The sequence below is a fragment of the Buteo buteo genome, chromosome 4, assembly GCF_964188355.1.
Source record: "Buteo buteo chromosome 4, bButBut1.hap1.1, whole genome shotgun sequence".
Classification (NCBI taxonomy): domain Eukaryota; kingdom Metazoa; phylum Chordata; class Aves; order Accipitriformes; family Accipitridae; genus Buteo; species Buteo buteo.
This window is the reverse complement of record NC_134174.1, coordinates 17,049,777-17,075,684: the sequence shown is the minus strand read 5'-3', so window position 1 is coordinate 17,075,684 and position 25,908 is coordinate 17,049,777. Positions and strand designations below refer to the sequence as shown.

Genomic DNA, 25,908 nt, shown 5'->3' with positions numbered 1-25,908 from the left:
CTTTGGTGGCTTTACTAAATCTCAGCAGGGCAGACAACATCTAGTTGTCACAGATTTAGGGAATGCTTTCCATTGGGACAGAAACAAATATCTGGGAAGGGCTGTTGTCACATAGGTCAAGTGGGGTTACGTGGAGGTCAAGTGAGACGTTTGTACCTTTGTACTGGGCACGTAACTCAGGAAATAATCCTGTTATTTCCCATTATACATATTCAGGATAGACATGCGGGCTCTAGTCAACTCTTATTTTATTTTTGTGAAAAGTGACACAGTGCAAGCAGTAAAGCAGTAGAAGCAGAGACACAGCCAGTGTCGGTGTTGTATGCTCATCGCCAGTGATGGTCTCTGCCTTCAGACCCCATGGTAAATCCTATGTGACCCCACTATTTTACCAGCAATGCTTAAGTGCATATCTGGGCCCTTTGGGTTGAAGGTATCCGGTCTCATTTCCCCTTTATTACCTCAAAGTTGTCCAAATTAGATTTTAAGGCAAGCTTTTGAATGGATTAGTGTAACAAAATAACATGCTGCAGTCGGAGAGATGTGCTTTCTTCTGTAGCTCTGCTCCGCCTGTCTAAACTTGAATCAAATTGCTTGGAAGGCACCCTGAGGATGAATGAGAAAAAAAAAATCAATTCTACTTGCACTTCTATGCATTTAAATGTGGAGGAACTCCTTTAAAATACATGAAACTAAATTTAGATTTGCACTGCTGCACCTGAGAGCAGGTCTGGTCCTGTATGTTAGAAATGGTATTTTCTTTGGAAGGAGAATGGTTTATGTTTTATAGTTTTAAGTGGCTTTTAACGAACAGTACAAGTTTTGGATATATGATCTGACTGTTTTACCTGTCGCAACAACTTTTTCACAGAAAGCAAAGCGAAAGGATTGGAGACCGGTGATCTTTCCTTTGCAGAAACTTACTACCTGAATAAAAAGCACAATTTTTACTGCAGATTTTTTATCACTAAATGGTAAAAAACATCACAGCAAGATGTCAAACATGCTAAGCTGAAATCTGTATTGTTTGAATAACAGAAGTATATAGAATGGGAGTTAAAGGAGAGTAGGAGACATGGGAATAATACTTCACACAGGGTAAAGTATTTGTTGCAAATAGAGAGTTGAAAGTACATTTTAAGCTGAACAATACCATGAATTTTGTAGCTTATGGGAGGGAGTTATTTTTCCTGTGGTTTATTATGTAGAATTTTCCAACTGTTAAAAAAAAAAACAAAGAGAAAGAAAAAAAAAAGTCGAAACCTAGCGATCCCTTCTCTGTGCCAGGCCTTTTATGTACTTTCAACACAAATGTTTATTTTGCTGCTACCTCGGAACAGATATGCCTGGTTACTGAGCTGGTTCTGCTGACTCAGACCTGGCTTAAAAACTTCAGCTTTCCAATTGCAATGGCAAAGACTTGCTTTCAAATTTAAATACTGAAAGGCTGCCAGTAATTTCATTAATCGCTGGTAAAATTTTGCTGGGACCAAGGTTACCATGGGTTTTATACTAGAGTACTTCTGGTTTTCACTTTCTCAGCTCTGACGAGGAGTAGTCTTCCCTTCCCTGACAAAATATCCCAGCACAATACTCATCATATTAAAAAACCTCAAAATGCTGCTTTTGGCAGAAATGCAGAAAAATTCATGTACATTTTTTCCTCAGTTGACCACTTCAGCAATAACTGTATCTATCCAATGCATCTGCTACCACACTCTGCAGAAGCATAATAAAAAAATAATTCACCTGAATGTACCATAAGCTATTTTTGTATTTGTGTACCAAAATAATTCCATGAAACTGGGGATATTTACTGTCTCGCAGGACAAAAACACAAATTCGTTCATGATACAGTAAGATGGCTGCATCCCATGCCTGATGAGGGTCTCTCCGTGTTTCAGTTTAGTGCAGAGCAGAGTTTGCAGTGATGTTGACTTATTTTTTCCCTTCTGCCTGCCCTTGCAGGGGAGACAACCACTACGGTGGCACCATTCGTTCCAGGAGGGGTCAGCGATGGGCAGTGGCACTCAGTCCAGGTGCAGTACTACAATAAGGTAAGACTAATTGTGTTGGTGATAACCCTATTATTTGTAAAGTAATAGAGGCGTGGGTCATCTAGCTCCGACCTGATGTATGCAGGTGACCTGAAATTTATTTATTTAACCAGGTGCACTCCTCTGCACAAATGGTACTGGTCTTGCTCACCTTGCCTGGGACAAAAATTCCCTCTGAGGGCTATTAAGTTTTGTCTCGGGAAGGCAAAATCACATCTAGTACATCCTTTTCAGAAGCACTATCACAGAAACCTTCAGATACTTGGAACTATTTTAGTTTTCACTTCTTTAAACCCTCACAAGTGTCAGTGTATTTGAAACAACTAACTCACTGATTTGGATCTTTTTAAAGAATTGTGCAGTGCAGGAGCCTTCAGTGTAGTAACTACAAACCTCTAGCATAGAATTTTCTGAAGCAAAGCAAAATTCTTCCGCATAACTGTCTTTTCTTCTGTAAAATGACAAGTTTAGCTAGCGCAAGCTTCTCTGGTTTGGAAATTTTGGTTATTAAATGGTTGACACTTTTCAGTAATCAATGACTATCTTACTAAACCATTTTTTTGTCTGCTATATAAAAAGATACGCAAGAGAAATGCAAAATCATCGTTGCACGCAGCCCGTGACACTCAGAAGTGGGCTCCAGGGTCCCTGTCCCACAGCTGCGCCCTTGGTAGCTGTCAGGAACAGGTTCCCTTTGACTGAACCAAAGGCAGGGGCTTTGTGCAAACCAGCCATTTCATGATGAACCAAAAAGCGGGCTTTTAGGGTGTACGGTGTCACTGTTTACAGATAGATGTCAGAACTCTTCTATAATCTGTAACAAAAATTAGAGAATTCATTTAGTTACTGAGAAGCGTTGCTTTTAAGTCTGACATGATAGCATTATGGGGGATCGCGTAAGGAAATAGAGGAGCATTGTTGGCTGTTAAAAAGGAAACAGGATACTGGTGTAGGAAGCTGAATGGAAGATGAAGGATTAATATGATCAGCAAGTTCTTTATTTCCCAGCACTGCATCCTTTCATCACAGTTTGTGTGGCAGTTTGAATGGGAGGATTAAAATTTTCTTTGGACTCCTAGATAGGGTCTCCTAGCCTAAGGGTATTTTCTTGAGGAAATAAAATAAAACCCTTTTTCATTAGTTATTTTATATAAAAAAATAAAAATTTAAAACTTATTTTGTAAGTTTTGTACTTAATATACTCTACTATCTGGAGCACAGAAAAATAGAAGCGAAACTTGGTGTGTCACCATGCATGCATCTGTGGTCACTGTGAGGCTCTTCCTTACAAACTGCAACATGCCATGATTCCATAGCCTGCCTATTTCTTAGTGAATCACTTTAGCAGAGTAAACGGCACTTGCTGAGGCAGCGGAGGGACGCTCCAGCTTTCAAGCTCCTCAGTGGACGAGGAAGGGAGGGCACAGCTGCAGGGACCGCCACCGGAGCTGCTCGCTGAAGAGTTGCCGAGCAGATAAGGGGCCCAGGCAGCCCCAGGATGCTCTTTAAAAGGCAAAGAGATCTGACATGGATGTTAAAAATAAACCCCTACCTCATTTTCAGGGCTTGCTGCTGTTCAAGCAGACTGGTAGGTAAGCCATGTTAGCAGCTGGTGTTTTCCTATCATTAACACGTGTGCACTGTCATCGTTTTGTCCTTCTGCCCCAGTTTTTTTGAAGGGGAACAAGCCGGTCCCCGCTGCTCAGGAGGAAACTCAGGGCAGAGAGGGAGAGCAGAGGGCCGGTGCCAGGAAACACCGCTGACTTCATTGCCTTTGCCACTCACATGACATAAAAGTGGTGAAAAGCAGGGTCACTGTGTGGAGAGCGGCTCTGTGCCCTTTGCTGTCCGTGTTAGAGACCGAAGTCATCATCTTCCTGCTAGCAGGGTTTATTCCAGAGTGGTTAAATTTGGCCTGGCAGAGGGGAGCTTACACTATGGAGTAAACAGCACAAGTAGGATATGCTAACCTATGTGCATTTAGCACGCTCTCAGGACTTTCCAGCATGTCTGAGAAGTGCATGTGCTGCACCAGCTCTCCAGTAGCGAACGAAGGAGCGAGCGTTGTGGGCAGTGGCAGCCGGAGGCAGCTCTGCAGGCCTGCCCGACGGGCTGCCCGCCGCACCCTGCAGCAGGGGTAAGCCTTCGCCTCAGCTGGTATTTGTTTGTAAAGCAGTTCCTTGGCTACTTCATGTTTTAACAGAGCTGGAAGTAAAGTTTCTGTGAGGAGGCTGAAAAGACAGAGATAATTTAAGGCTTTGAGTTGTGCCAAGATAAATGAGATGCTGTGTCTAAACTTGACACAGCTAAGATGTTTGAATAACAGAGTACCCAAAACTCATGAGTTTGCTTAAATTATGCACTCGTATTATATTGCATCCTTCCACTCTTTCCAAAATCCTACCGCAATGGCAGGTCCTCATCCCATCACTACTCACCCCCTTTGCTCCACTCAGACACCGCGCAGCCTTCCTGAGCAGGTAGAGCTCCCCCGAGCCATCTCCCTCCTCCCTGCCTCCGTCTCGCGTTTGATCCCCACCTCCAGCCCCTTCTGGACTCCCCTCCCTCCTCTCTGCCTCTGGCTCGCTCTGGCATTTTGCAGCAGCACCCTGTCCCTGGTGGCAGGGCTGCAGGGGCTACCTCCAGCAGCATTCCCGCAGGGCTCCTTGCCTCTTCCGTTCTGCTGTTCGCCTGCGGAGCTTCTGGTCTTTGCTCCTTTTTAGACATCTTTTCCCGATGCAGTCCATGGGGAGTGCATAACCCATCATCCCAGATACCCGTAGAGATCCATTTCATTCATCTGTCTATGTCTTGCATTAAAAAGCCCTGAAAGAGGTAATTATACCTACTCTTTTTTATCCCTCACTCATGTTGAGTTTCATCTCCTTCCATCTGCCTTTTGCTCCATCAGCAGGTTTTCTTTATTTAATAAATATGATCACCTTTGCCTATCCCTTCATCAGTCCCTTGCTGTGTCACTTCCGTGCTTTTTTTGCACAGCAAAACCCATAAAGACATTTTGAACTTTTCTTACTACTCATGCCTCTACAGCTGAGTGCTGCCAGGCTGCTCATCCTGCTTACAACTGTGCCTGTCCTCTTCGTACCCACCATTGTGTCTTCAGACAGTGACAGGCTTCTTCAAGCTGGACCCTTTCCTCCTGCCTTGGAAATGTGAGATATGTTGCAGAGCAGGCTGAAATAAACAGCAATTCAAAAATTCCCTGTTGTGCTCACAGCAAGCGTTTGGTGTCAGGTACTTTCTTAGCTTCATCCTTCTTTTCCCAGTTCCTTTTTTTTGTTAAGCTTCTTTAAAGTATCTTTTTTAAAACTAAGCTAGAAACTGTTCAGTTTATTTCCTTCTTTCCGCTTTTGTACAGCATCTAGCAAGAAAAAAAGGGTTTGGTCTTCTTTGGAGCTTTCAGATAATGCTGTAATTCACATACAGAGTATTAGATTTCATCACAGCTGAGGTTAATTTTTCATCTTTAGTTTTTGAGGAGAATGACTAACAGGCTTTGATACATAATCTAAATCACTTGACTCCAAAGCAAATTTTTGTACATGAGTTTTCACAGCCCTGAAAACTGTTCCTGCAATCTGAGTTGATCATGGTCGTATATGAGTAAAGGTTGAGTGGGTTTTGGCACCTGCAGCTCTGTGGATGATATTTGACTGAGCATCACTGCAATTTGGAGTCCAGGAATGGGTCACTTGGATGCAGGGGGCAACTCTGGTGGGAAACTTCTGCTGCAGCTATTTCCTGAACGCGGCACGCAGTTTTGTGGCATCCTGGTGATGCTGCCACCCTGTGCAAAGTCAGTTTGGGAATAACGATAATGAAATAAGAAGTAAGTGTAGAAGTGACTCCTGTAAATTATTTTCTGTACTCAGCTCAGAAGTGATGTGCTTGTGTCGTGGTTTAACCCCAGCCAGCAACCAAGCACCACACAGCCGCTCACTCACTTCCCCCCCCCCCCAAGAGGGATGGGGGAGAGAATTGGGGAAAAAAATAAGTAAAACTCATGGGTTGAGATAAGAACAGTTTAATAGGACAGAAGGGAAGAAACTACTACTAATAATAATAAAATGACAATAATAATAATAATAATAAAAGAATTTGAATATACAAAGCAAATGATGCACAATGAGATTGCTCACCACTCACCAACTGATGCCCAGTTAGTTCCCAAGCAGCGATTCCCCCCCAGGCCAACTCCCCCCAGTTTATATACTGGACATGGCATCACATGGTATAGAATACCCCTTTGGCCACTTTGGGTCAGCTGCCCTGGCTGTGTCCCCTCCCAACTTCTTGTGCCCCTCCAGCCTTCTTGCTGGCTGGGCATGAGAAGCTGAAAAATCCTTGACTTAGTCTAAACACTACTTAGCAACAACTGAAAACATCAATGTGTTATCAACATTCTTCTCATACTGAACCCAAAACATAACACTAGACCAGCTACTAGAAAGAAAATTAACTCTATCCCAGCTGAAACCAGGATAGCTTGGTAATAGTTACCTTTAGTGTTGTTGGAAAATGTTGTTTTATAATTAACTCCATATCATGAGAGTCCCCTGCCACTTGGGGACAAACATTGGAGCCTCCTTTGTAAGAGGTGAGTAAAGAACCAGCTTTGTGCCGCCATGTTTGCAGAGAAGCATCAAACCAGTTCTCTATCAACTCAAGTATTTGATGCTTTCTTACAAATCCTGGTATGTGCAGGCACTGTCAAACATTGCAGTAATGAAACAGATTGTATCAGAGGAGGAAGGGAAGCAATGTCTTTTCATGTACTGTGTAGTGATGGAAATGGATGCTTCCTCCCCTGGTAACAGCTGACACCCTTGGTTTCAGTGGAAGTGCCTAAGGGAAGCACATGGATGTTCTACTAAGGAAGTGTTGGCTCTGTATTGAATTTCTGGAAGGGAAAACAGTAGGGGAAGGAATTAGTAGCTATAAGAGAGCAGAAGTGAACTAGGAGTGTTTTATAACCATTCTCTAGTTTCAGTTATATATTAAAAGTCTTGTCAGCTACCCAGTAGCAAGGTATCAGTTTGCCTGTTAGCAGTGCTACTTGCCATTATAGATGTTTGCTGACAGCCAGGGATGGCAGGGAGGAAAGCTACATGCTGACACTGTTAGCTCGAACACATTACCTTCTGGGATCCTGATCTTGCAGACATTAACATCAATGGAAGGTATTAAATTAAAGGTGACCTGCATGTGACCTGCTTTCTCAAGAGGATATATAAATTGAGAAGAAATTCAGAAGAAATGGGATTTTTAAAATTATTTTGGAAGGAAAGGTGGGAGAAGGGGGAAGATTTCAGCCTGGCAAATAAAACTGATAAAAAACCAGCAGAAACAACCTGCTGCTTGTTCACAGGATAGCTGGCCTAAGGGACAGGGATGTGAACTGCCCTCTTTGCCTTGGTGATGTGCTTCCTTTCCACATGATGAGAGTGCAGTCAGCCTCTGACAGAGTTTGGTCCTTATCCTTTGGCTCTCCTGAGCCTGCTAGCATGAGTGACAGTCAGTAGGTTTAGCCATGCTGATATTTGTTTGGAATAGGAGCAAAACCACCAGGATGTTTGATGGTAATGATGCTCAGTATCAATAATATCACATGAATTATCTGGCATTCAGTGCACATACAGGATCATGTATGATTCTAGGCAGTGCTTGGGACAGGAGATTTTAATGAGCCCAGTAGTGGGTGGTGTTCTTAATTAAGTGAAAACTTCAAGCCACTCTCCCAAACTTCTGATAGAAATGCAATTTTGTTCAGAATTTGAGATACACTATCAAATTTATGTTAATGTTTTACCTGACTCATTGCCTCAGGGTAGAATTCATCATTTGGCACAAGATAAAAATGTTTTGTGTATGGACATGTTCCCATAATTATAAAGGGCATGTACATGTATATTTATATACTGTGTATCTTAATGTGTTACTTATACATATATGACATCAAAGTCGCTTAAGGATGTTACCGTTCTGTATGTAGGAGCTCCTTCTGCATCTGTTTAAGGAAGCACAGGATAATTTTACCTAAATGACAGAAAACCTGAGAAGAGCAGAGAGAAACATGCTATCACCGAGTGTCTGATGTGCAGTAGAGTAATTCTGGGGGATGGGATGAACAAATCCCTGAATGACTCACAGAATGACTCACAAAAGTAACGACTGTACGACCAGGCAGTGTGTGTGCGTGGGATCCTCCTCTGTGGTCAGGAGGTGTAAAATGATGGATGGAGAGTGTCTCCACTGTGCTGGTCACTTGAGCCTGCAGGTTCCTAGGATGAGATATTCAGGACAAACATTACCCTTTTTCCATAACCGGGCTAAGGTTTCTTCTCATGTGTGATAGTCGATAGTAACCTGCCGTTCTTTCACTCCTTCCTTGCATGTCTTTAGACTGAAAAGCGCCGTGGTTGTTGTTTCAGATGCTTGACTGTCTTGGAAGTAGCCCACCCTTTCACACGGTTACAGTTAGCAGGACCTGCTGCTTTCCATCCCTGTGCGCTTCCCACCCAGCAGAGCCCAGACCTGCGTTTAGCCTGAAGACAGCTGCTGGAGAAAACAAGCAAATTCTTCAGTTAGAGATAAACTTAAAAGGAATGAGGGCTGCTTAGGGCTGATCTTCGGTACATTGTGAATTCAAAGCACAGGAGGTGCATTGCTCTAAATCAGACTCATATGCTTTCGAAAAAGTCCTGCCTGTGTTAAGTGATGGTTTCTCTTGAGTTAACTGGCCTTCATCTGGGGCAAGCTGGAGCTTGAGTAGCACCAAAGACTGAGCTAATGCTATAGAGATTTAGCTCTCAGCCCACTCGCACACTAGAATTTGCCATTACCTTTCCTTCCCAGGGAGGATCTATCCCTCACCCACCAGCTGAAAGCTGTTCCCAGGTGCCAGAACACCCTCTGATTCTGTGCCAAGTCCCACGCTGTAATTGATTTTCCGTACCTCGGGTGCGTGCTGCAGCTCTTCCCTTGTGCTTGCTCAGCCGGCGGGCGAGTGGGCGGGAAGGCAGCCTTCTCCCTCACCTGTGGGTTCCTCGGGGCCGAAGCTGATCCCGAAGAGTTATTTAACCGTGCCTGTACAGCTGTGCTACGGCGCCAGCAGACCTTACCATTTTGAGTCTACATCCACAAATCCTCCATACCATGGATCGCTAGTAGTGCCCCACAGACTGGCTGTTGATGCTGGGAGGCAGCATACGTCTGGGCAAAACCAACTAGCTCCATATCTGAGAAGAGCTCAGTGATCCCCATTTGCTCATGCGATCTGAGTGGTGGCTCTCCAGCGCTGTTGGGCAGAGCCTGTGTGCCCTGCTGGGCTCCGGTCGGACCTGGGGGCAGCCAAGAGTCTTGATGGTGTGGATTTGGGACTGCTGCCAGCTTAGGTAGACTTAGAATGAAGCTGCTCACAACAGAGGAACAGAGCCCATCTGCACTTGTTTGGGACTCAGGGGATGAAGTGGAAGGAGGGACAGGGTCGTGGAGGAAAAGACAGGAAGAAAAAGGCAGCCCCAGGCCAGGTCAGGGCTTCAGTTGCTGTGGTTCCTGTAGTTAGTCAGGCAATATGTTGGTCAGAACAAGGAATGTCATACGGGATGTCTGAAGAGGCATATATTGAGAGTATATCTACTGGAAGATAGTCAATGCTCTTACTGTTAAAATGAAAAGCATCTGCAGGTCTGTTCCAAACCACCCACCTTCACTCCATGCACACTATCCATCTCCATGTGCAATTTTTGTCATGTCCAACTGTACTGCTTTTGGCTGGGATAGAGTTAATTTTCTTCATAGTAGCTAGTATGGGGCTATGTTTTGGATTTGTGCTGAAACAGTGTTGATAACACAGGGATGTTTTGGTTACTGCTGAGCCCTGCTTACCCAGAGCCAACGGCTTTTCTGCTCCTCACCCCACCCCACCAGCGAGGAGGCTGGGGGGGCACAATTTGTTGGGAGGGGACACGGCCGGGACAGCTGACCCCAACTGACCAGAGGGGTATTCCAGACCATAGGACGTTGTGATCAGCATATAAAGCAAGGGAAAGAAGAAGGAAGGGGGAGATGTTCGGAGTGATGGCATTTGTCTTCCCAAGTGACTGTTACTTAGCATGATGGAGCCCTGCTTTCCTGGAGATGGCTGAACACCTGCCTGCCAATGGGAAGGAGAGAATGAATTCCTTGTTTTGCTTTGCTTGTGTGCCCGGCTTTTGCTTTAGCTATTAAACTTTCTTTATCTCAACCCACAAGTTTTCTCACTTTCACCCTTCTGATTCTCTTGCCCATCCTGCTGCGGGGGGAGTGAGCGAGCGGCTGGGTGGAGCTTAGCTGCTTGCCAGGGTTAAACCATGACACTAAGCAAGAAATAAGAAGCACTTTACAACAGGCCAGGTGTTCAGCAACTTTAGGATAAAGACTTTCTATAATGGACAGGAGCAAAGACCTTCAGACAAAAATTGCAACATCTGCCTGGCAAACTTGGAGATGTAAAGGGAAGGTTGTTGGGTTTGGGGTTTGTTGGGGGTTTTTTGGGGGGGGTCCTGTTTTCTAAATCAAGCCAGTTTCTTTGCTTGAAAGACTTTTCTGCACAAGTGCCTTCCAGATCTGCAGTCCAATGGCAGCTTCTGGTCTAGCAAAAGGAGAAGGGTGGGTAAACGTACAGACTGGACAGAAAGCCCAATGAAACCATTGAGCTCCCAAGGGAAGCACGGAAGCAGAAGTCTCGCGGGGCAGCTGCAGAGGTGGTGGGAACGGGGAGTACGCAGCAGCCACGAGGGTCCACCAGCAAGTGTGGAGGGGGCAGTTGCACGCTGCAGCAAGGATGGCAAGAATTTACCGTAGACACGTGATGTGTCTTGCTGGAGCGTGCCTTGCTCATACGGAGCACCTGCTTCAGCTGACCGCATAGCAAGCATAAGCTCTTGGGTTCAGTCTTGTACAACCCCTGCATTTTCTCATACTCTTACATGCGTTATGCCTGTCACTCATTAGCTGAATTATCCTTAGGATTATCTTTATAGCAAATCTCTTAACATTCATCTCTGCCTTTGTTTTACTAGAGCATCTGTTTTGATTCTGGGAGCCTGTGTTGTGCAACTGCCTAGCAGTGGCCAGAGGCAGAGCATTTCTGAAGGACTTGAGGATGCGTACGGAAAACTTCCCTTTTAAAAACTCAGGTCCACCCCTGTTCTCCCACCCAAGAGCCAGCTGGGACCACATTTCATCCAGCCACCAGTCACTGGGGGGTGACACAGCTGTACCCTAAAAGTCAAGACCTACAGGGCAGTGCACTGGTGCGCTTGTGGGCGCCTGGAAGCTCGGTGGCCGCTTGCGTTCCCCTGCTGTGGGCAGGGGCAGGCAGGACCTGCCCTTTAATCCAAACCCCTTGCATAAGCACAAGCGGCATGGGCAGTCACTGGCAGTGGGAGTGGTGCTGGTCTGTGTTGGAGAGGTTCATGTAGCACTTTGTTTTGAAAAAGTTGGGATGAAATACGGCAACCTCTGCCGGTCTGCTGTGGAGATGAGCACAAACCCTGCTGGCTATGGCAGATGTGCCTCTGCACTGGGTGCCTGTGGAGCTGACAGATTGGTTATCTCGTTTCCTTCTGAAAACACAGACCCTCTCTGATGATGGCAAATTCACCTGTTATGGAAATATAATTATTCTTTATTCAGGACCGATAATTTATCCTGCCCCTTTGCCTTTGGGGAAAAAAAAAAGGCAGATATCAACATTTTAGTGACGCTCACATTGTAACAACTGCATCAGAAGACACGGATGACACTGGTTACTTCTTTCTCTCCTATAAAGGGGACTGATTCTCATTAGAAGTTCTGGGTGCGCGGTGCCCCGTCCCTCAGGACCTACAGGCAAACAGGAGGATCACGCAGTGGCTCAGCGCAGGCTTCCCCATGCCACCCTGCCGCCGCACTGCCCCTCAGGCGGGAGGCTCCCATTCCAGCACAAAAGCCTTGTTTGCTCAGCTCCCCGTCTCCCTGCCGAGCCTGCCAACTAGGCTGCCAGCACTGTGGGTGATTTATGAGGCAGGCACATGCCTGCCGCTGAATAGGGATTGCCAGCTCCTTGGAGAAAAGCCACATAGCTGCCACCAGCTAGGCATAACTTTTAGTCATTGGACCCAAGGTGAAAGACTTTGCCCTGAAAGTATCCAGGACACCATCCAGTATCGTTTACTTCTTAATCTGAACAGTCAGGAAAAGTGGTTGGCAATTAAATTCTTAGATAGGTATTAGGTATTATGCCCTGTGCCGGGGAGCACCTCTCGCACGGGGACATGGTTGCCCCTGCCGAGTGCTGCATTTTGTAACTCAGTTGGAAAGGACAGACCCCAATGGAAGTCAAATCACTGGAAGTGCAATTAGTAATAAAGGATGGGCATGAGTTATGCAAATGTCTATCGCTGGTGACATCTGAGCAGACGTAATTGCGATTGGAGGTAGAATTTCTGAAGTTAATCCTCTTGGTGGCTTCCAGACTAATTTGTTAAGGGATTGAGGGAGATTTTCTAAATAAACAATGCACTTGTTGAAGATTATGATAATGCCACTGTTGATCAGATGTGGGCCCCGCCAGAGTTCGGATTTTACTGGCTCCAAGTGACTTGCTGTGTTTACAGCATCCGTGATCAACACAGGCCCTCTCTAGCATTGCTTGGCATTGTCTGGTAAAGAAAAATGCAGAACATTAATTGCAATGTTAAGCAAATATTTGTGGCGGGGCATGGGGGTACTGTAAATATTGAAAATGTCATTTGGTTAGGAACAACCAGGCATATTTTTCCCAGAAGAAATGCAATTTTGTGGCTCTGCATTTCCAAACATAAATTCGTAATATCTCTCAAGAAATGCCAATACAGCTTTTAAAGTCTCTCTCAAGAGTGCAAGGCAGAAAGCATGTTAAAATTCAGTGCTTCCTTTTAAAACCAATCACGTATTCTTAATTAAGACTTAGCCATATTTCTAATTTTATAATTTCCTTATCACCCATCTCATTGTGAATATTTAATAGCAGAAGGTACTGCAAGGTTGTAGAGATCAGAGGTGGCACAGCGAGGAAAAGGCAGTGGACAGTGCTAACTTCCAGGAGGGCACTGGTGGTATACTTCACCAGATCATCAATTTGTGCTGGATGCCTTTCCTTCTACAGGATTTTCATGGGATCAAAAGTTCTGCCATAGCTTAAGCACAGGAAAATTTGCAGGATGCCAAAAACACTGGGAGCATAACCACAGTCAATTCATTAGCTCTATAATTTTGAGAAGGACTTATCTGTGGTTACCTGCGTAAGTGCGAGGCCTCTCCTTCACAGAGAAAGTTGCCAGGGTTTCTTCAGTTACATGAGGAAGAAAAGGAATTCAAGTGAAAAAGTCACTTTCTTTGCTAGCCACAACCAAAATTTTTAACCAGCATCCTGAGGAATATGCATGTTTCATTTACTTTTCAACTCAAGAGGTCAAGGAGTTTTTACTGGATTACCAGTATTGTTAGCCAGATGCAGTTTATGATAGTTTTTTCACAACTTTCTTAGAAGAACAAAAGTTACTGTATCAATAGATTATTGTGCTTTTTGGTGGGCAGGCTTGTATACTTGTGAAGAATGTCGTAGTAGGTAGTGCTGGAGGCACACATACGATATGAGGGTATGAGGAATTTGTAGCTATGCATTTGTACTGTTTACCTGTATTATGTATTTTTGGTGCTAGTGGGCGTGGCCACTTAAAAAAACTAGCAATTAAAATTACAAGCAGCTAAAGGAAGGGAAAGAAATTAGATTTTCCATTGCTGAATGCATGCCAGGGTTTTAGATTTAAAGTTCAAAATGTTGTTCTAGTCAAACACATAAAATATGTTCCTCGTGTCTGAATGTAAAACACGTCATTTCCTACATGCTCAGAACTCAATTTTTAAAATGCCACAAGAAAAGGTAATCTCTGCAAAAATAGTTCAGTTTATGAGTCATTTCCTGGCATTCTGGCTGAAGATTCAGAGACTCCCGTCCTCGCTGAGGCCAAATTCATCCTCTTCCACCCAAATGCAGAGGATCATCAGTGAAAGTCCTAGTCTAGATAAGACCATAGATTTGATCTATAGAAACTGAAGCTTGACAGATTCTGATGAGAAGTAATATACAATATTGTTAATAGTGAAGGTATATAATCTGCATGATAATCTGCCCACAGTTCAGATGGTATCACTGTCCTTTGAAATCTTTAAATCAAGTCAGTATTTTCCTTCCTAAAGGAAAAATTTAGCTCGGGTGCAAGCCATGTTACTGAGGCAGGACTCACTGGTGATGTTCTGTGGTTGTATAAGGCAAAAGGCTGATTGGATGATAACGTGAGTCCCTTCCATCTATCAAATGTGGCAGGATCCTGTGAAAACCCATCTCAAGCTCCAGCCTGCAGTATTACAGGTGAGAAGCCAAAAGCCAGGAGGACAGAAGTGTTGCTGCACGCTTGCCCTGTTCTTACACTCTTCCATGGCATCTACCACTTGCTCAGTGGGACTTTGGTCCGGCCTGTGGCAACCATTTATGTTCTTAACGTCTCCTGAAAAGCACTGAAGGGCTGTCTGGCTAATACTTACTTTTTCTTGGTCCTGCTCATATGTGGTTGTGAAGCCCTTGCAGGTATTTGTGGGTGTAATGGGGTGCAGCTGATCTGCCCTTGCAGAGCAGGCACATGTGAGCCTGAACTTTAAAAGCCCCTCCCTGCAATTCCACCTATATTTACTCATGCGGATTTCAATTAGTAGTAATTGTTTTTGTTGATTTTGGTGGGGTTTTTTTCTGGTAGAGGGTAAGTGTGAAGTGATTGATATCTGGGAAAGGAAATCAGGATTTGGCGGCAGAGTGACATTCCGTTGTCTTGACATGAAATAACAAATAACTCGCCTCTAAATCTCTGTCTCGGGAAATGAAAGTGTAAAGCAGTGAAAGTCATTTGGAGGTCATTGAGATGCAAAGTGTGTCCTCCCCAGCCCTGAGTTGCTCAGCTCTCTGTGACAGCTCTGAGAAATCTCTCGGTGGCAGGGGAAGAGGAGGGCAAGCACATACCCAGTGCCTGGCTCTTTCTCTCCCCCACCTGCTTTTGGAAGTGTTGTTCTCCCAGAGTTTGCAAGCACCACTTGAAAACACTCATTGCAGAGGTGATTTTATATGCAAATGCAAACAGTAACTTCTCAGAAACCGTCCCTGGGGGTTTTGCTCTGAGTGACAGTAGAGACCACATCATGTCAAAACCAGCCCGAGCCCCTGCTCTTCTGGAAGCCCCGTCCTCAGCAAGGCTGCTCAGCACTTACTCCTCTCGCCCCTCCCAGGTTTTAAAAGGCTTGACTTGTGTGCCCAGTTACAGCACTGCCACTTATAGGTCTGCGTCCACCCCACACCTGAGCTGGGCCTCAGCTGCATGGCTTTCCTCATGGTGTGGGGCTCTCAGATCGCCCTGGAGAACGTGGCACCCAACGATGCTCCTTAAGCCCAGGTTCACTCAAGCCACCTAACACCTCCACGCCAGGAAACTCCTCGGAGGTTTAATGGCACCTCCCTAAATGGTGATTTTCAGCTCCTCCTGAGGGCTAAGGAGATGCAAGGGACCTCCAGGAGAGCTGGCAGAGTCTGAATGGCCATGGGCTCACCATAAGGCCCTGAGGACGGTGTTTGAAGGCTGTGCTGTGCAGCACAGCCTGGCAGGGCTTCTGCAAAGCCAGCGGAGTCATTGAAATGGCACCTCAGGAATTCGGTGCGAGTTCTTTGAAGTGCACTGTTATCTCTGTTTAATCACACAGTAAATCTACAGTAGCTCACTGACTTGCAGTAACTTTTCAGGTATTTTGCATCTGTCTGTGTCGTGAGGGGAAGCAGCACTTTGCAATTACCTGGCCACGCAGGGGTCTGTGTGAACCAGGAGACCCTCGGAAAGATCCAGCCATGGAGGGGGTAGCCCACAGAGCAGTGTGGGATTCCTGGATTTTATAGACCCAGTTGCATCCCCATCACCCACACTGAGCAGCAGTTTGCTTGGCAAGGTGTCACCAGGGATGAGTCCAAGGAGGAGTTAGTTGCTGTGAATAAGTGCCATGTTGTTGTACTATTTGTAGGTATTTCTTGGACTCTGACGGCAATAACATTTGCATCCTGGATGCAAAATTAAGTTGTAAAACATAAAAGATTTATATAAAGCCAAAAATATTTCAGAGTGGTACTTTGGCAGATAGATAGGGACAAATGGCAAAGGGAGAAGTGTTTGCTCAATTGAGAGTGGAGAGCATGTGAAGGAGAACAAGGATGCTCTTCCAGCATCCATCACGTGCTCTCCTCTTCCAATTCTCCAAGAATGCTGGAAAAGCATCCTGGTTGGTGGAAGGGTTGGTAGAAGGCAGAGAGGCAGCAAAATAGGCAGAAAAAGGGTTCAGAGGGCAGGGAGAAGGTGCACCAGCCACAGGGGCAGATCAGAGGGGAGGAGAGGGCTGCAGAGGTTGGGCAAGGGGACCTGCAGCAGCAGACCACCATGATGAGTGGTGTCTCCCATGCGGAAAGCTGGATGTTGTCTCGATGAGTGGGCATGGTCTCTCGGCAGCCAAAACAGGTCCTTCTTGCTGTGAGACTGATTCAGCATCAAAGAGCTGAGAAGCATCTGGGAATACAAATTTGAGGATAAAATTTCCATTTGCAAGCAGGGAAAACTCATTCTTCCCATCAGCACTACAGCAGCCTTTGCCAAAATTAGTCAAATCCAAGAATATACCCTTTGCAGGATCTGGATGATACTTATTGAGATACCGGTCACGCTCTGTGGAGGGAAGGAGCATGTCTGGATGCTGTGTATGTGTAACCATGGCTTTTCACAGCCTCACCATGCCATTGCTGCATGGTAGGACAGGAGGGCTGTTCCCCGTCTCTGCCCTACCAGTGTTTCAGCAGCAGCAATTTGGGCAGCGCTGTTCACACGTGCCAGGTCTCATAGCTGTGCCGAAAGTCTCCTGCTTTGAATATCAAAGTTTAGCCTCTGGTTGTGGCCATGAAGGAGATAATAAATCAGGCTAGTAAAACTCGCTTGACTTTGTGGCCCAGGCTGGATCCTGATGATTGTTTTTTCAGGGAGTTTGTCTAGGAAAAGGAACTGGTCTGGTGGCTTTTCAGGATTTGCATTTTTGACTCACTGATGGGAAGGGTTTTGGTTTTCCTTTTCACTGTCACAGTCTCTCATGTTTCTCTACAGACTCGAGCCAAGTTTGTATAAAGAAATGCCATTAAAATATTCAGGGAATAAAGGGGATACATACATCAAAGGAGTAAGGGGGTTATGTGAAATGATTTGTCCTGCCTTTCCCTGGTGACTAATCAGGATGTGTAAAAGATTCTCAGTTCTTCACACCACCTTATCTTAAAGGTGCACTGGAAAGCTGTAGGGGGAAACTTTAAAAAGCAGAGATTAACATTAAGGTTTCTCTAATCTGGCCTAATTTGGAGTTCCCCGATTGATCAGAACTTTGCTGTTCTGCAAATCCATGCCACGGTGCTAAGCTTCTCCGGCATTTCCTAGTCTCTCCCCCTGGGACTGCAAGCACAGTGCTTTCCCCGTTTGTTTTTTCCTGTTTATTTATTTATTTTCCTTGCGGGGGGCCAGGCTCCGGCCGCTTGCCCAGGGAGATCGCCGCCGCCGTGGGCTCTTAATGAGCTTTTTGACCACTGAAGCAGCACAGCATCGCCTGGGAATCAGAGGGGATTTCTCCCTTCCCCGCGTCAGATAGCAGAGCAGAGGCCGGCGGGTTAACGAAGGAGCCGGGGCGGCTGGCAGGCTGCCTAATGAGCACCAGGGAACTGGTGAGGGGGGACCCCGGCGGCGGCCAGAGCCCCAGCAGCAGCCTCCAGCGGGACCCGATGCCGGTTGCTCTATTTTTTCCCATTATTGCTGTAGCTGGAAGCATTAGAAAGCAAAGAGCCCCAAAGGGTATGAATGTGAGGCGGTTTCCATCCAGCATTTTTGGGGGTGGTGGGGTCCGAACCAGCACATTAACAATGCAGAGGAGTGCTTTTTTGTTTTAAAAATAACTAGGAAACAGATTCTTTTTAACCTTTAACCACTCCAAACAGTCAATAAATCATTAGCTACTGATTAACAAAAACAGAAGGGTAACTTATTGTCTGGTAAGCAAACTCTTGGAAGCACTGAAAGGCTGGCACTGACTTCAGGATAGCTTTTCTTTTTACACATTTGCACTTATTAAAAAGACAAACAAACCAAGCTCTGCATGTTAAGCTATGCCACACAAAGCATTTTGCTAAAAGACCAACCTTCTAAAATATATTTTTTAATGTGTACAGTGAGCTGAGCAAATGCTGTATTTACAATATGCAACGTTATATCTGTCCCCCAAGAAAACAGGTCTCCTCATGCCAAGCATAACGAAGTGGGTTGTGTCTCCGCTGCAAGGGTTCCCAGTTTGTGTTCTCAAAATCTTGGCCATACTTACAGTCTGCTGCTGAATTGTCTCCTCAGCTCCGTCAAAAGACTCAACGGGGTGGCTAAAGCAGGCGGAAGTCCTCATGGCCGAGGTTCAGGCTGGAGAGCACAGCTTTCAGTTTGAGTTCAGGGAATATCTGTGGTGTTGGAACACTCTCCCGTGGCTGACCAAAACCACTCTCCCTCTTTCCATCTGTGCAAAAAGTCAACTGGCAGTTTTTTATCTAAGAATGGAAGTCGGAAAAAGGTGTTTCTGGTGGAAGAGATGTTTGTGGCACCTTTGGAAAAGCCCTATTATCTTGCAGATTAACTAATAAAAGGGTGAGATCCAGGAGTCTGAGTGTCACCACTGCTGCTGATTGACTAAAAAAACATTTGCGCTTTGTAGTATTATTACATGTGCAGTATCTAGTCTGGTTTAATTCGATATAAGTCTACCAAAGATTGGACTATTTGCTTAAACCTCTTCAACGATTTTGCATTGTGACTTCTGAAAACAGTAGTGTTCATAATGTAAAAATATAACGGTTAAGTATTTAAGACAAGGCTTCCATTGTCCGTTAATCTGTGTCTTTTCTGTTCACTGTGCATCGTTAGACCATCTGTGTCTTTAATAAGTAACTGTGTGGGCTCTCACAGTTTAAATATTTACTTTAAAATAATAGAGGATCCAAATGAAACTGAGATACATGAGAATATCCATGTCTGATGTTTTAAGTGGAATAGGAGTAATTTGTGCAGTAGTTTTGGGAACTAAAAACCAGATGTGTTTTGATGACTTTCTCTCCTCTATCTGGTCTCCATTTATAAAACACAAGTTCACAGATTAAGCTTCTGAGGGTTTTACATGCGCCTGGCAGAATCTACATGTGTTTCTTTCTGTTGAAGTTGTGGGGAGAAGTCCAAACAGCTCCATACTTGGGTTTCACAAAAATCAGATTTGGCATCGCTAGTAAAATACCTTCACAGTGGCATTCTCTCACTGCAACCTGAGAAAGTCACTGCAGGCGGCCAAAGGCAGTTACATGCACCTCTGCAGCTTGAGAAGGTCACTTCTCCGTCACCACTAAGGACAGTAGATGAGTCTCGCTGTTAACTCTGCTGTAGTCAGAAAGGGAGCTGCAGTTTTCAGAAGACATCCTAGTCAACTGTCATTCCTGCAATTGCAGTCTGCCTGTGACTCTGGGCAAGGGAGAATGTCATGGGTTAGACACGAGATTTGAGATTGTCCACCCATAGATCAGAACCACTCATCTTCTTCATGAAAGCTCAGTGAGGCAAAGTTAAGTTTCATGACATTGGGTACAATTTTAGGTACTAATTGCCATTATTTGGGGAACATAAATGTGGTTTGTCTGGTTTTACAGATAGAAAGGTAGGTGGCTTCTCTCACGTGTGGATCCTGAGTCAGGGCTGCTTCTTTCTCTTCTCCAAGTGACTCTGTATGCAATTATACCGAGAAAACATAAGAGTCAGTACAAGGAACACAATGTACTTTAATATGGCATGCACAGAAAGTTTGAAGAATCACTGTGTGATGGTGATAATACACTGCAACACTCAGGACTGCTTTTTTTCCCTTTCTTTTTGAGTTCAAGATGAATCCATGTCTTTCATAGCTTGTTTAAGGGAGACCAAGCTCTCTCTCTGGCACTGTTTGGTACCTCTTCCTGCACTCACTTTTTACAGCATGTGGTCTTTGAAGTTTGAATCCCAACCTCTTTCTGGACAAGCACTAAGTAAAAAGGCAGCCTTTGGGGTTAGGCAGCACAAGGTACATTTTCAGCCCCATGAGCCGGAACTCAGTTACATGACTTGCATTACCATTAATGGGGGTCATGCTGGTAAATTCCTGTACACCACATTGCACATTTACTCACGAGTGCAGAATTGGCACAGCTAATGAAACTTGCCTTTCGGGTAGCATGGTGTTTCAGGAGATGAGTCTGACAGGCAGAAAGGACTGTTAAGTACCCAGATGAAAGTCTGGCTTTTAACTCCTTGAACATCTTTCCAGAAAATAATAGTGTGAATTAATGCTGGTTAGTGTTAGCTGTTCCTACTGTTAGGGATCAGTCTTGCTCCAGTAGGATTCCACAGAGGCAAAGATCATGCCTGAAATGTAAATGTGTGTGCTATCATTTAGTGTTGGCAATTCGCTTTCTTGTGTATTTTCCAGGTGCTACTTACTGTTATTTATTTTCTTTCAAATGTAGGCCAGTCCTCTGCTAACGCCAGCTTTTATAATCACAAAGAAATTAAGTTCTTTTTTCTAATTTTTGCCCCTGCTACTTTCCCAAAGATGACCCCTTCTATGGCTGAGCACCACCTGGAGATTTCCAGCCTACATTACTCGTGGGCATCTCATACCCATTTGTTCCTGTACTGTGTCCATGGCAATGATAGCGTCTTCTGATTTCCAAAACCCTTCCCCAGCCTTTACTTTGCTAGGCTAAACATGCCAAGTCCATTTTGTCTGTTAGGTAAGGCAAGCTTTGCCTTGCCCTGGCTGCGGTTCTGTGCATCTACTCTAGTTGGAAATTATTTCTAATAAATGAAACCAAAATTGCCCACAATATTCTATCCTGTTCAGTGTCATAAAACTTCCCTCATACCCAAATTTGCAATGACCCACTGTTGTATTGTCTTTTTTACCTTTTAATTACACCATGGTTCATAATTGTTTTGTAGTCAATTAATAGGGGTTTTTTTCTTATTTTTCATCATTCATAGGGGATGATGTCTGAGCCTGCAATAGGAATTCTTGACATTAGATCCCAAGTTTCATATTGTGTTATTAATTCTCTTTCTTGCACTCAGCTATTCAAAGTGATTCTTTTTTTAATGTATGATGCTCCAAATATACTTTGCATCACCAGCAAACTATATTTAGTATTAACCAAAATATTAAATGAATATAATCAGTTTCATGATTCAATTCTGAAGGAACTCCTAACTTAAGCTCCCTCTGTTCCAGTCTTTTATTTATTTCACATTATTTCGGTTATAAAGTATTCCCTGTGCTAGGTGCTAAGATGAGTAGTGTGGTACTTGCCACATATAACAGAAAAAAGAGTCCATGTCAGAAAATATCTCTTTCCTTTCCCAGCAACATATTCTTCCATTTGGGGAAAAGCCTGTCCTGTCAAGTGAGCCTTTTAACATGGTCAGAAAATCACTACGTGTTTGAACTAAGTATAGTTTGAACTGCCAACAGATCTCTTCATTCACCGGAATTTTCCATTTGTTATTCATCAGCTTATGGTTCTGTATGGTCATCAGAGCTGAAGAGATGCCAGAGATCTGCACTGCAATGAACAGTCAACATCTAGAGAACCACTTTGTAGTTTCTCTGTTAAATAAAAGTAGAAAAAAAACAATTTACCACTGCAGCTAGTTGACTGTGAAGGAGCAGCTGCAAACTGCTGAGTCTCATCAGGTTGCAGTCTTGATTAACATTAGGCAGATCCCCCCTGCTGTGAGAATAAATACCCTGCCTTTGTCAAGGCTCCCATGTAAGAAACAATAGGTTATTTCAGTGAAGCACAAGAACATAAATGTTAATCGAATCATTCCTCTAAATGAGTAGAAGTAGCACCCAGAATGTAAACATTTTAATTTTGGAAGGGAAGGTCTGCCTGTTGGTTGGTTAATTTCCTATGTATTTTTTCACTTACTTTGAAAAGCTGTTCACTAACATTGCCATCATTGCATACAATAACATTTTCAGCACTGCAAATATGTATGCTTCCTGTCTTTCCAAGCTAGGCAGTGGCAAAGTCCAGGGAGTATCGGAAAAAATAAAATCTGCCTTACTATCACTCAAGAGAGGTCAAAACCTTATACTGTATAACTACCCAACTATGTGATCACATTAGTTCTTGTTAGAGGAAATGGAAAATACTTTCCAACTGGAATTGACACCAGGAAACATATTTTTAAAATGTTTATAATACATTGGGATAATTACCCTTAGAAATAAATCTGTATCTCTTTACAGATGATGAAAGTAGCTTTAGGTGTTTTAACAAATTTATGTGTGTACAGGCATTCATCCCCTTACTGCTTCCTTGTTTGCTGTGCAAATAAGGGATTTCAGTACGCAGTTGAGCAATATGTTTTAAAGCGAGCATACAGCAAACTACAGTGTGGTGCACAGCCATCTTCCATTTTTATATGGTTACAACTATTTTTCATCAACACATCACAAAAACGTCTCTTGGCTTTCAGTTGTGCTGCATGTCTGGTCAGATCTGGTGCGTCCCTTTGCCCATAGAGGAACGGCAGCAAAGCCAGGGGAGTTCAGCTCATTGCTTCTCTTGTACCCATGAAGTCCTCAGATCCTGCACCAGTGGTAGATTCGGACTCCGTAGCTCTCTGAACACTAAACATGGAAAACAGTTTTCTTACAGGATTTACTAGTTCTTCACTGAGGCTGTTATGCTGCTGTTTATATGTGCACTCTTTTTTAATAGTCATGATGCACTTCTCCACTGGAGGAACCTGTCTCTTGAGTTTCTGCATAGCAGATATCTGGTGTCAGTCACACTGGGGTACATCTCATCAGTTATGAAATTAGTGGAGGTGAAGGATGTGTTTGCGGTGGAGGCGCAGAAGTTTGGTGGTTGGGGTTGGATTCCTGGTGGTCCCATAGGCTTTCCTGTCTGTCGGGATCACTGATTTTCCCCAGTTGTTGGTAGGTGTTGAAGTGGGGAGAACGACAACTGCCAGTGGGGTAATTAGCTGAGTGAGCCATTAACAGTGGAGGTGTGAATCTGAGTGTGATAATTGTAGTTTTGTGGCCCACGTTCAGCAGGGCACATTGTGACTGCGTGGGCAGGAGTTTCCTACTGCCTGGGTCAAGCCAGAGATGAGGGAAAACTGGAGCATTTATTGCCACTCTAAAACACACTTTATTCCCACGTTCCGTGCACCACCCATGGTGTCAGTCTGCATGCCTGGACCAAAGCAGCTGCATGAGCAAGCTCAGATCCATCCATTATTTTTGATTGTCCAACTCCACAGGTCATTAATCTCTCTTCTCGTGTGACTAGAAACCAGGGGCTTCTCAGCCAGCTCAGCAATGGGCAGCGGTTTTGTGTGCCCTCGATCTTGTAGCTGGAACAAGCATCTAAGCTCCCTCTCAGTCATCAGACAACCTTTCACTACAGCCTTTATAGGCTGTATATATATATATCAAGGCCAGGTTGGATGGGGCTTTTGAGCAACCTGGTCTAGTGGAAGGTGTCCCTGCCCAGGGCAGGGGGGTTGGAACTAGGTGATCTTTAAGGTCCCTTCCAACCCAAACCATTCTATCATTCTATGATTCTATGAACCTGCACTCAGTTTCTGGTGGCCCTGACAGAGTACCCCCATCAGAGAAAATTTGATTTAAGCCTTTAGCCTCACTTGTGGTGTTACATCATTTTATGGTTTTCTGTCTTTGGGCAGAAGCAATGTTAAAATTCAAGTGACTTCATTCACTTGAGGTGAAGAGTTGTGAAATGAGCAGAATTTAGTAGAGTTTGATGTGCAGAAGTAAGAAAACACCTCTTTGAAGTGATTTGGGCCAAAGTGGTTCAGCAGTGGAAAAGACCAAAGCCACTTCTGACCATGCTGTATATCACACTGGTCATGTGTGGACTCTCTTTGAAGTCATCCATTGGGTTTTTTTCTTGCCTAGATGTTGTAGGTCAACTTAACTTCTGCTATTTTGTTTACATATTTTATTTTAGCCACTTTTGGGGGGTAGGAAAAAGTATGTTGTTGAGCTGGCTGAACCAGCATTTAAATCCCATGTGTGCGTAGCACTGTATGACATGTGTCATTTATTTCTTGAAGCCCAACATAGGGCGATTAGGAATTCCCCACGGGCCTTCTGGAGAGAAGGTGGCCGTGGTGACTGTAGACGACTGTGACACAGCAGTGGCTGTGCGCTTTGGGATCCTCATTGGAAACTACACCTGTGCTGCCCAGGGGACTCAGACCGGCTCAAAGAAGTAAGGATTCCCTACATTTGCATTTTCCAATCATTCTTTTCTTCCAGGGGAGAGTCAGCAATATGTGATTAACCACTAAGCAAATTAAGCTGGAAAAGCAGATATGATTTAACAAGAAAAAGTAACAAGGTTTAATTTGGTAGGTGGAATTTGTTGGAGGCTACTGCAAGTGTCAGTACACTGGGTGGAATGCACGGTTTTGTGTAAATACAGATGTGTGCCCAAATTACTTGAAAAATGCAAAAAAAAAAAAAAGACCTGGAGGTCAGTGTGGATAGCCCCCAAGAAGCATCTACCCAGTATGAAAATGTAGAGAGAGGGGCAAATAAAATGCTAGACTTTATTAATTAAGGGAATGACTGAAGAGCTTATTACTTCCATCATTTAAGTTAAAAGTCCTATCTTAAAGGAGGTAGAAATAAAGGAGATACAGAAAAGGCCACTGAAAATCATTAAGTATGAAAAAACTTTCCTGTGAGGGAAGACCAAAAAAGATTACTACTATTGAGTTTAAAGAAGAGATGGACAGGAAGCAACATAGCGGGAATATAAAGTAACAAGCGATAGCAGAAAGACCATTGAGATACACGTGCTGCTCTAAAATCCCAAGGGAAGGGGGCACCATAAAAATTAGGGCTAATTCAAACTGATGAGATGATATACTTTTCACACAGTGTGGAGTCATTCAGTGAAACCTGCATCAACTAAATGTTATTAAGACTAAGATCTTCAGAGGATTTAAAAAGGGTTGGCACTGTATAATAATTAAGTCATTATATCAAAATCTACAGTATCTCAACCCTTGTGCTGAGGACCATAAGCCAGCCCCTGGGCAACTGGAGTCAGAAAGAAGTGCCCTGCAGCTGCACATTTTTCCATAATTTTAATTTTCTTCTTCATATTGGCGACTGTTAAGGATAGGTCATTGGATTCTGTATGCATATGACAGCTCCTAAGTTAAAAGTTATGGTGTTTCTGGAAGGTCCTTTGATTGCAAGCTCTGGAAGTGCTGATGTAGCAGAGGGAAGTGCATGGCAACATGGGTAGACTAAACAGCTCAAATGTGCTTATGGAAGCAGTAAGATAAAGAACAAACCAAAACAAACTATATGCAAGAAATGATGAGCTTTTCTTTGTTTCTTCAGATCTTTGGACCTAACTGGCCCTCTGCTCCTTGGCGGTGTCCCAAACTTGCCTGAAGATTTCCCAGTGCACAACAGGCAGTTTATCGGCTGCATGAGGAACCTCTCTATCGACAGCAAGCCGATCGACATGGCGAGTTTCATCGCCAACAACGGCACTCTGCCAGGTATGAGCGACTACCGCCTCAAAAGTCAACACAAG

At 44.2% G+C, this 25,908-nt stretch overlaps 1 protein-coding gene across 6 annotated transcripts in view; it reads left to right on the top strand.

Annotated features, from left to right (window-relative positions):
* Positions 1–25,908, top strand: part of CELSR1 (cadherin EGF LAG seven-pass G-type receptor 1) — a 177,137-nt gene that overhangs the window by 98,182 nt on the left and 53,047 nt on the right. For all 6 annotated transcript variants that reach the window (XM_075024902.1, XM_075024903.1, XM_075024905.1 and 3 more), the window contains exons 5-7: positions 1,969–2,057; positions 24,407–24,564; positions 25,710–25,873. In XM_075024902.1, coding sequence (XP_074881003.1) covers positions 1,969–2,057; positions 24,407–24,564; positions 25,710–25,873 — 411 coding nt within the window. The remainder of the gene's footprint in view (positions 1–1,968; positions 2,058–24,406; positions 24,565–25,709; positions 25,874–25,908) is intronic.